This window comes from Aquarana catesbeiana, linkage group LG12, assembly GCF_042186555.1.
Source record: "Aquarana catesbeiana isolate 2022-GZ linkage group LG12, ASM4218655v1, whole genome shotgun sequence".
Lineage (NCBI taxonomy): Eukaryota > Metazoa > Chordata > Amphibia > Anura > Ranidae > Aquarana > Aquarana catesbeiana.
The window spans coordinates 177280718-177292923 of record NC_133335.1 but is presented as its reverse complement, the minus strand read 5'-3'; the positions used below and the strand labels follow the sequence as shown (position 1 = coordinate 177292923).

At 37.7% G+C, this 12206-nt stretch overlaps 1 protein-coding gene across 1 annotated transcript in view; it reads left to right on the top strand.

Moving 5' to 3' along the window:
• Nucleotides 1–12206, top strand: part of LOC141113243 (uncharacterized) — a 79077-nt gene that overhangs the window by 45891 nt on the left and 20980 nt on the right. Inside the window, exon 2 of the mRNA XM_073606248.1 lies at nucleotides 11640–11987. Within this exon, the coding sequence (XP_073462349.1) occupies nucleotides 11640–11987 (348 nt within the window). The remainder of the gene's footprint in view (nucleotides 1–11639; nucleotides 11988–12206) is intronic.

Below are 12206 nucleotides of genomic sequence, written 5' to 3'. Positions count from 1 at the left end.
CTTAATTGTTGGCATGCTGACTTATCAGCATATGTAAACACAGAAAATTCTACCTAAAATGGAAGACGTACAAATGACAAATATAGCTTCAACATGGCTGAACTATATTTAAAATCACATTATATATATATCTATCTATATATAGATAGATATATAGATATATCCCTTACAATTAAATTAATTGAATCAAAAAGTATCCTAGACTGTGATCGCAAGAGGGAAAAAAATCAAACACAGAGATTTCTTTAATTTAATCATTTTTGCAGTGTCTAGTGTAGATCCAGGTGACTTTTCCTTCAAGTTTTGCACAACTGTACATGAAATAGATGCTGTATTGAGTCTCCAAACATTTCCTTATATATAAATGTCTCTTAACAATCCACAAGTCACCTGGCTTTAGTTTTAGACCCTTCCAAACTTTTAGGATCTGGAATTGGGGAGAAAACACATAAATGAGTTTGTCAAAAACCTTAAAAGATCAGCAACATTCTCTGAGATCCGAATGGAGGACTTCAGCTGCTGAGACAAAATATAAGCAAGTGAGTAACACACTTCCAAACCAAATCCCATAGGGGGAGAGTCCAACATCCCCCTTAGAGGCTTGATAAAATATAAGAAAACATTCAGGCAAAAGTTTTCTAGTTTCTTACTCTACTTTTTCCGCTACATTGTAGACAGTAGGGAGTGTAAAAATAAAACCTCAAAACTTCTAGTAAGGACTCTCCTATAAAAATTATTTCCTCTGTTGCTCTCTTTAGATTCTGCACTCTGTACTCACAAACTACTTCTGATAACACTTTTTACTGTGGCCTTTGCAGTAGAATTTGCCACTGGACATCCAGAAAACATGTCCATACAGACAAAATGCATACTCGTAAGATCCTGACTTGGGCTACTGGATATATCTTTTTGTAATATCTCGAAGAGGTGTTCAGCTTTTGGTAACACCTTTGGTAACAGGTAAAACAAGAAGTGGTATGTTATAAAAAAACAACTGTGGAGAACCCTGGCTCTATCCCAAGCTCATTTACTAAGGCAGCCATAACTGCTTGTGACTGATGACACGGTCCATGTGTCAAGCTGGAGGGAAAAGAGTGGCTGGCAGACATAAATGATCACCTTTTCCAAAGTCCTATTTCATAAGAAGTTGCCCCCTGTGGACCACTTGTTCTTCTCGTTCTGGGGTCCTGGGGGCCAGAACTAGGGTGGAATCTGTGAGTTGCACAGACCCAGCAAGTGTCCGGGGCTGTAATGCAGCATCCTTAGTCGCCTAGTCTGCTTCCATGTGTGAGTTTTAAAGTTAGTATGGCTACCTCAGCTAGAACCTGGAAGGCTGAAAACAGCCAATCAAATTAACTTAGCATGCTTGATTTGTTTACCTGAAAAAGTAAAAACAAACTTCTGGCCCTTCAAATGGAACCAAAAGCTCTCTATATCTCAACTATCTATATAAATATATATATACTCTTTTTATAGCTCACAGGCTTTGCTAAAACATAAACTGGGGAAAAAGGATCCAATGACTCTGAATACAGAGTATCCTTCTGGGTGATAAACTGCATCCTCGGTATAAAACCGGGAATAACTCTACAAACCATGAAATATCTGGGTCTTCAGGGAGTGTGCCCTGGGCTCACAGCAGCTGATTCCTACACCATCAATTTAACAGATGTGGCTTCCTTTGTCTCCAGCCTCCTCCAATAGAGGCAATAAGGTGGCTGGATTCAAATGTATGCATTTTTCATTGTTAGATTTGTACATAAACAAATTCATATTTTGAACCTTTCATTAGACAAACATTTAGTTAGCTGTACATTTCCTGTGCAGAATGTGGGACCATAAAACATTAAATATTTGACCAAAATAATATCTGTAATTTTATCTAATAGCACCTTTGCATAAAAGCTACAGCTCTGATATATTGGGGTGAATCCTTCATTACTGGGTCCAGCTTGCATAAATATGTTACAATGACTTGTTTTCTATCTTGCTGTTTGTATAAGAACTCCAGTTTCATGTTTCAAAAAGACAACTTTTTTCCTGGTAATATTATAAATTCTCATTGCTTGCTCTGTTGTTAGTTTTAGCTAGATAACACAAATCCTTAGTTTCCATTTGACATTATTTTCCTGATGTCATAACATAATAAATGATAACAATACAATGTGGTCATGCAGAGAGGTCCATAAATCCAAAGTATTTTTCTGCTTATACCATGGCACTTACAAGGAAAAGGGGCACATCATTTCACAATCCACAATCCGCTCTGCTTTGGATTTCAAAAATAAAATGAATGATATTCATGTGTTGTGTACAAATGGGAAAAATGTAAGCGATTTTAGATGTTCGTGTACGTGTGTGAATGCTGGAACCTTTAGTTAGTTCTATCGCTTGTGTGTGTCATGTATGCAGATGTGACCCCCTCCTTTGCACTCTCATGAAAGAATGTGGCTGGGATGAGAGGTCAGTGATAAGCTGCAAGGACACCATGCCAATTTTCAGTTTTTTAGACAAAATATTTATAACAAAATGTGCCGGGTTAACAAATCTAATGATAAACAATGTAATCACAATTATAGTAAAATGAAGGTTACATTTAACCGTGTATTATACAAATTGAATATCCTTTGATAGTGGAAACAGTGCATTTAAAAAAGGGAAATTGAGTAAAATTAAGTAAAATGTCCTAATTTAAGGAAATATATCTCTGGATATATATTAGAATTAGGGTGTGATATTTAAATTATCATTTGGGTATTAATTTCTAATATGAGTTTAACAATTTTATTAATAATCTAGATATATTGTAAATGGTTTAGACAACCTTTGGTTGGAAATAAAATCCAGGGTAATGGGGAAATTTGTAATGAATGGGATTAGTTTAGATTAAGATAACAATTTTGTAAATGTAAAAAAAAAGATTAAGATGAGGTTGTTATTTGGAATACAGCTGCCATAATATTCAACAAAGCCAAGATGGATGGGATACCTAAGAAGTTTTTCTACAAAAATTAAATCTTAAGGTCTCATAATAACTTGATGTGCAGTCCATGTTGTGAGAGTAAAAATAAATAAAAACAAAAGGACCAACAATCCTTGTGTATATGACAGAACAGAAAGCTCTCAGCCAAATCAAAAACTATACAATTGGCTGCAGGTGCTATCTATCCTAACAGGTTGTTTGGACTTGATGTGATGGGTCTGTTATATTTAAATTTAAACTAATTCTATATTAGAACTCATACGGTATTAGAGTATTAGAAATTAATACTCAAATGATAATTTAAATATCACACCCTATTTCTAATATATATCCAGAGATATATTTCCTTAAATTAGGACATTTTACTTAATTTTACTCAATTTCCCTTTTTTAAATGCACTGTTTCTACTATCAAAGGATATTCAATTTGTGTAATACACGGTTAAATGTAACCTTCATTTTGCCATGTTTGGAAAACAGATTAAAAAATAACTGTGATCACATTGTTTATCATTAGATTCGTTAACCCAGCACATTTTGTTCTAAATGTTTTGTCTAAAAAACTGAAAATTGGCATGGTGTCCTTGCAGCTTATCACTGACCTCTCATCTCAGCCACATTCTTTCATGAGAGCACAAAGGAGGGGGTCACATCTGCATACATGACACACACAAGCGATAGAACTAAAGGTTCCAGCATTTACACACATACATGAATATCTCTCTAAAATCGCTTACATTTTTCCCATTTGTACACAACACATGCATATCATTCTCTCAATTTCTTTTAACTCTTTTTATTTCCCTGCTTAACTTCTACTTTCTTTATTTTGTTCTGATATCCTTTGCATCCCATGTCTTGTAATATCATACTTCACATAAAGTACCTTCTATGATCACGACCAGCCATAGTGCTCATCCCATCTTCCCTCTCTGACAACATATAAAGTATTCTGTTTTGACTCTCATTTCTCTGTTTTAACTTTACTAGTTGTAGTGCCTGACCCCAAATTCATCCCACAACTTAACATCAAAATGTCCCTTTCTTTCTAGTGTTAATTGTTGCCCTTGATCCATCCTGCTCACATAGATAGCTGTTTCTCTAGCTGTTAACTCTGCATGATTCTTAGTCCCTGTGGACATTGTGGATCCCTGTCCACTTTAACCATTAATCTAGGGGCTCAGTATAGGCGGAACCGCACCTTCGGGTCATATATAGTGCTCCTCTTGCGCTGGGCATTTTTGAGGGTCTCTTACCCTTCATTCCCTTACTTAATTTAATGCCCATAATGACTGGCCAGTCTTCTCTACATGTGCCTATACCCTCTTGCCTCTAAACAACTTTATCTAGCAGATGTACTACATATACCTGTGAACAGCACTATTCTTCCCTTTCTTATCTATAACACTCCGATGGACAGTAGACAGTGACAACATAACATATAACCACCAATCAATACAGTTCCATTAAGGGGAGTAAAATAGGTACCCTTTGTCCCGAAAATGCCTTACCGATCAAGAAAGTCTGATAACTCAAATGTAAGCAAAAGGCTTACTTTAGCCGGCTGATTATCAGAAATTCCCGGATCGTCTCAAGCTCCTCGTTTCGGATTCTCAGGGTCACCTGCAAAACCCCTCCTGGCTGGTTCACCACCTGAACTGGACATTTTATAGATAGGCACCTCCTATTCTCATATTGATCAGTGGTTCCAAATTAATAATAACTATTGCAGTAGGGAACAGACACAAGCGACATAGTCTTCAGGGTGTTGTCTCTCGCCTGTCGTCCTTTTACAAATACTACCTGATCTAGGTGTATGTATGTCGGTATTATCGGGGTAATTCTATTCGCGATAATTTTTGAATATATTCTAAGATCGATATTTGTCAGAGAGATAGGCTGATAATTACCACATATAGTGTGGTCCTTCTCGGGCTTAGGTATCAATGAGATAAAGGCCTGCATACCTTGTGTAACAAAGGGCTGGGAGGCAGATACTGAATTGAATGTCAGTTTCATAATAGGAATTAATAAGTCCTTAAAAACTTTATAGAATCGCGGGGTGAAGCCATCCGGCCCAGGGCTCTTACCCATTACCAATGAGTCTACTACTTTCTGTATTTCAACTTCTGAGAACTCTTGTTCTAGCTATTCCATTTCTGCTATCGTTAAAGTTGGCAAAGCAGAATCTTTTATATATTGAAGTATATTTTGCTGAATCTTTTCTGAATCCTTCTCCGCTGAATGATTTGGGATGTTATATAACCTAGTATAAAAGGAATGAAATGTTTTCAAAATCCCCTTTGGGTCATATGTCATATCACCTATTTCAGATTTAACCTTTACGATAGAAGATGTATTAACTCAATGACACAATGCCCTAGCTAATAATTTGCCGGGTTTATATCCTTGTTGGTAATACAGGGTCCGATTTTTATCTCTAATCCATAGTGTCTGTTCATTTAACAAAGTTCGCAGCTCTGATCTTTTTTCTGTTAATTCCGCAAGTCTTCCTGCTACTGATGTTTGCATATGCAGTGTTTCCAACATCGATATATCCTTTAGGAGCTCAGCCATTCTATTCTCTTTCATTTTTTTAAATCTAGATCCATGTTTTATAAAAGGCCCCCGCACTACACATTTTAGTGTTTCCCACTGGATAGATAAGGAGGTAGTATCTCTTGCATGGTCTTTTATAAAATTCAATATTGCTGTTACACAAACCTCATCAAATAGTAAATTATCGTTTAATCTCCAAGAGCCTCTACTACCTTTCTCGTTAAGCACTGCTATCACCAAAAATATAGGCATATGATCTGACCATACCGCACTGCCTATATCAGAGGAGACAGTCGCAGCCGTTCCCATCTGGTTAGTCAAACAATAATCGAGTCTATGGTAAGTATCATGGACTTTTGAATGGAAAGTGTAGCCTCGCTCCGATGGGTGAAATGCCCTCCATATATCAAACAAATTGATGCTTCTCCATCACATCTATAAATTTCTTTTTATCCCTCTGTTTCTGAGACAGTGGGGGTGCTGAGGTGTCCATATCCCTGTTAAGAATGAAATTAAGGTCTTCACCTATTATTGTTACCCCCTCTGCTTTTATCATAAGATCTGTAAGCAAGTGCGTTCCTACTTTGATTTGTTCGTAATTGGGTAAGTATATATTAATAAGAGAGTATTTTTTACCATATATAATCATTTTTACTAGTAGTGCTCTTCCATCTCTGTTTCTCCAGCTTTCCACTATCTGATGAGGTATTGACTTATGTATTGCTATGGATACTCCCCTAGACTTTGAATATGTAAAGGTGTTATGGAACCAAGTCGTATAATATCTATTCTGAAGATTAGGTATATGATCTGCCCGAAAATGCGTCTCCTGGAACAGGGCGATGCCAACCTTTTGTTTATGGAGAGAGTATAGGACCTGTGATCTTTTTATTGCAGAATTTAGGCCTCTGACATTGTAAGAACAAATTTTTATCGTCCACATATAAAAAAAGAAAAAAAAAACCCACTCAGTCACACTACAGTCAACCCCTCACACTCTATTCCCTCTCAACCTATTAGATTCTCTAGAATCAAGCTTACCAAGTAAGTTCCCTACTTAAGGGAATAAAGGGGTTTTTCCCCAGAAGAACGTGCCCTGCCCAGGCATGTTAAAAAAAAAAAAAAAAAAAATCAAAAGACTCTTGTACCCAGATGTTACAAAAGGAAACGAGAAGAGACAGAAAGGGGAGGGAAGGAGAGGGAAGGGCAAACGGAAAGAGGGAGAGAGAGAGGAAGCAGAGAGGGGGAATCCCCCAATCCTGTCCTCAGAGAGCAATGACCCTCCAGAAATTCCAGGCAATAATCCTTCCAATATATGACTCGTCTAATAAAATAATTAAAACAATAACCCCACAGCATTCCATTCATTTCCTGAGCTTATACAAACGAAAATGCATATCATACTACCCACTCCTATATGATGTCATTGTACCAATGTCGCTCATGATACCCCACCATCTTAAAAATCATAGAAAAAAATCAGAAAAAACAAAAAAGAGAAAAAAACATATACACCTATTAGTATGATAGTCATTAATAATCCAAATCCCCATGACCCCATGATCCATTCCACATATTTATCCCAAAAAAAAACAAAAAAAAAACCACATATTGCCCCTCTTCCCTCCTCCCTCCCCCCCCCTCCCCACAAAGCACTCCAAACAGTCTTCACCACCCCCCACCCCCCCTCATCGCCCATTATTCATCATCATCATTTTTTTATCTCTCTCTATATTGTCCTCCTGGATTTCCATAATATATTTGAGGCCATGCAGGCAGGTCAATTAAGGGGAGTTGAAGGCGTTTCTGAAAATTAGGGAGATCTCCCAAATCCCGAAAAATAATATTATGTCTATTTTGATGAACTATAATCTGAAAAGGAAACCCCCATCTATAAAGGATCTCCTTTTGTCGCAAAACATCCAATAGGGGTTTTACTGCTTTCCTCTTAATCAGCATGTATCTGGATAAGTCCTGCAAGAGGAGAAGCTGGGTGCCTTCAAATTCAATAGTCCGATATAACCGGGCAGCAGCCATAATACTGTCTTCTGTGAATAGAAATGAATTCTGCATATCACATCTCTTGGCATTCTTGTATCCCTATCTTTAGGGCCATGTACCCTGTGTGCTCTATCAATCTCAAGCTCTGTCGTCCTGGGCCGTTTTAGTAGATCATTAAATATGCCTTGGAGTGTCGACTTTAAACCATCTATTCCTATTGATTCTGGCAGGCCTCTAACTCTTATGTTATTGCGCCTACTTCTGTTTTCCAAATCATCAGAAACGTCAATTAGATGGTTTAAACGTTGGTCAGCTTCATGATTCTTTTTTTCCAGTAATAGAATTTTTTGATCGATATCAGCCAATCTATCATCTAGAGTACCAATCTCTGCTTGTGTGACCTCATCTACCGACAGATAGCTTTCCCGCGGCTAGTTGTTACAGATAAACAGGGGTGTCCTCCAGTCCCCCAGCAGCCAGGAGCTCACGGTTCGAGTCTGTGCTCTTTCGGCGGTATTAACTAGCTCGGCAAGGCTCGTATACTTTCAGTGAGTCCAGCTCACTCCTGCATCCACAGCTGCCAAAAGAATGCTTCCGCAGATCCTAGCTCCACGGAAAAGCAGAGACAACTCCCGCACTCTCAACAGCCAGGAGGGGACGGATCAGCTCGGCTCCACTTGTAGGTCTTCGGGACAGTACAGACCGCTCGGCAAGACTCGTCTGGACTCGTAGATTTTCGGCAGGGTACAATGGGATACGCCTCACCTCTTCCTCATTCGGCGTGAGCGATCGTCGATCATATGCATGTCCGAAGGAAGCCAGCGTCTCTGACCTCACGCCGGGGTCCTGGGCTCTAATAAGAAATCCGAAAAAACAAGGACCCTAGAAGAGGGAAACCTTTTGTACCCCCCAGTACAGCGAGACTTTACAGGCAAACAACAATAGTATAAAAAGTGTTTTATTGAAAATTGCTTAAAAAAGCATAAAAACAAGTAGATCTAAACATAGATCTCTACAAAAAGTGCTTATACAAGATACAAACAGGTTCTTTCTTATGATATATTTCTTTGTGCTTGCGATTGTGAATACATATTCCTCTGTCAGCCTGACATGTTTCAGGATGGTGTACCTTCTTCAGAGGCGTATTAAGAAGAGAGAATATATAGGTGTATTCTGGAAGATAAGTGAGATCGATTTTATACATCAAAATATCATTTGGGACAAACATTCACATTATGGCAAACGACCGTGTCTAGTATACATACCAGTATCCAATCCTTGAAAAACGCTATGCACAAGATTGCAAAAAAAGGCAACCTCATATCAAGAAAGAAAACGTGATTTAAAAGAAATGGAGATATGACCACCAATTAACCAAAACTGGATATGGCGGCTTCTACCTGGGTCGGAAAAGACTCCATAAAGGCCCCCAAAAGGAGGACGAGCCCCGCCGGATCCGTAAACGAACCCTAAAAGAAGGTTTATACAGATTGAGTTAGGTTCTCTTGGAATATGTAAAATATCCAAAAAAACATGAAAATACCCTATAAATCTTTTTAGATTGTCTGATAAATGTTCAAAAAGGAAATCTATGAATACATTTTTTCGTCATTTGAGTATAAGTTCTGCAGCCTTATGTTGTAATTATAGAAGAAATTTATTTTTTTATTTTTTAATATGCATTTTGTTTATTTAAAACAAAGAAACAATGATTGAAACCATGAGGGGAGGGAAAAGGGGGAAAGAAAAAGACATTTTGTACTTTTCATCTATGTTCTATACACTGTGAGGCCATTGCCCCACATATATATTGTTAAACAAACAAAACAAAACTTAGATTCTCCTATATAGAGAGTACTAAAGACATTGTAGCGAAAAAATAAAGAAACCAAGAGGAAAAAACACACTGTCTCTTCTCTATTGGTAGTATAGAGATGATATGGAAGAAAAAGTAATAAGTTTCCTACTTACTTTCTTAGGCTCAGGTTTCAAACAAAGTTTAAGCATAGATGTTATTGGCAGGTGTGTTTGGCACTGAACATAGTGCCGATTGCGGTTTTTAAACCCGCTAATAAGAAATCCGTAGACAATCTCCACTTTCTGCAGAGTTTCTTTAAATTCTTTCTGCTAAGGTAAGGCAAGAATAACAGCTTGCTAGCAGATCATATCACCTCAGAGCACCTTGTGGCATACTGCTCGCTACCGAGAGGAACAGGGGAAATCCATTCATTATTGGGAGTAATTGCAGCTGATTGCCTAGGCAGGGAGGAGCGAGCTCACCGCACGTCCATCTCATCCAACCCCCTCTCCCTCTCTACCTCCTGAAGGTTTTTATACACATGATTACGTAGGTTTCACATTAATATTACAATTTTACGTTTATGGTAACAAGGGGCGTAACATAGGCAGACTAATTCTAATCAGGACTCGAAAGAATGTAAACATTTACTGAAAACATTATTAGTGTCGTGTGCACAGTGAGGGCAGTGTGCAATACATACAAAATAGAACACAATTATATACAGAACTTACAAATTTCCATTACAATATATATATATATATATATATATATATATATATATATATATACACACCATAGTGTGTGGACTCTATAGCTTTCCTACAGACTAAATAATAAACACTGATTTGGGTTATTTTCATCAAAGAAATGTAGCAAAATACATTTTGACCTACATTTATGAAGAAAGATGACTTATTTGCAAAATTTTATAACAGAAACAAAGAAAATTTTGGGGGGTTTTCAACATTTACTGTGTTTTTTTTTATTATTTAGCAAAAAATAAAAAACCCAGTGGTGATTAAATACCACCAAAAGAAAGCTTTATTGGTGTTATATTATAAAAATTTCTCATGGGTACAGTGTTGCATGACTGTGCAATTGTCATTCTAAATGTGACAGCGCTTAAAGTTGAAAATTGGCCTGGGCAGGAAGGGTGTAAAAGTGCTCAATATTCAAGTGGTTAAAGAGGGTACTTTATGCTGACAGCTAGCTATACCTATGTATGTTGTACTCTGACTTGTTTAACCACTTGCCTACAGGGCATTTCACCCACTTCCTGCCCAGGCCAATTTTCAGCTTTCAGTGCTGTCACACTTTGAATGACAATTACCCAGTTATTCAACGCTGTACCTAAACTAGATTTTTATCATTTTTGTTTAAGAAAGAGATTTATTTTGGTGGTATTTATTCACCGCTGGGGTTACAAAGACCAAAAATTTTGAAAAAAAATATTTCTGTTGTAAACAAGTAATTTTTCTCCTTCACTGATGTGCGCTGATGGGGTGCACTGATGGGCACTGATGAGGAGGCACTGATGAAGTGGCACAAATGGGCACTGATGAGGGGGCACTGTTAGGGCTGCACTGATAATCAGGACACTGTGATCAGTGCACTGATTGTCAGTGCAGATGCCGAGGAATGCTGCTTATCGGCTCTCCTTTCCTCATGCGTTGTCAGCATGAGGAGAGGAATGCCAATAACCAGCATTTCCTGTTTACACTGTGATCAGCTGTGATTGGACACAGTTGATCACATGGTAAAGAACCTATGTCATAGGCTCTTTACCATGATTGGTGAAGCGCTGTGTCCGAGGGACGTTCTCCCAGAACGAGAGTTTTCCCGCCCGTCCATCATTTCAAGGTTGGCCAGGCGGGAAGCAGTTAATGCAGCCATTCTCAACCAGGGTGGTCAAATGGAACCCAAGGTTTCCTCCAGAGGTTGGTAGGGGCTCCTTGAGCTGTGGCTAATTGACCTCCCATTTGATGGTGCTTGCATAGTTCTAAGGCTTATACCACTTGACAGAGCCAGCTGCATGACACCATTGATATTTTTAACTGTTTGTAATGGTTGTATTCGTCCCACTAGCCACCAATGTAAGGTGCATTTTTCTCATTGACCCAATTCCTTTGAGTCATCAAGAGTTCCTCAAGACATGAAAATAATTCTAAGGATTCTATTTGGGTAAAAAATTTGAGAAAGGTTGGTTTAAACCTAAACACTTATTTTTGTTCCCAGGTTTAGTTATCAGTTAAAGTTATGTCAAGTGTGAAATAATATATTATTTGTTTCTCTTAGATGGAAGCTTTTTAGTGAAACAAGAACCTAAACAGTTACTACTTAATTCTGGAGAAACTGCAATCATTAACTGCACAGTGGACCCTGGCAATGATGCGACAATAAAAGTAAAAACATTTTTCTTCAGGAAACGTTTCACAAAATTAATGACTATAGTAGTGCAATCGACCCATATTGAATATATGCACATTGTGGAGTATAAGAATCGTCTGACATACTCTGGCCAGGCTCCACTTTTCACTCTAATGTTGAAGAATGTGACACATGATGACTCGGACCTTTATATCTGTGATGCAATCCTTGAAGGGTTTAAAGACATCATTGGAGAAGGAACCTTCATTTTTGTGGGTAAGTTCTTCCAAAACATTGTAATATATGATAAAAAAGTGCAGCGCTATAAAATTAAAATTAGTTGATACAGAAATGCATGTACCAAAACTAGATATTAAAGTGCAAAAGTGCAAATATTAACTGTTATTATTAAACATTAATCATGTAAAATCAAAATACACATATCCATATAATTCATAAGTGACTTGAGTTAATGGATTAAGATCCTAGTGCAAT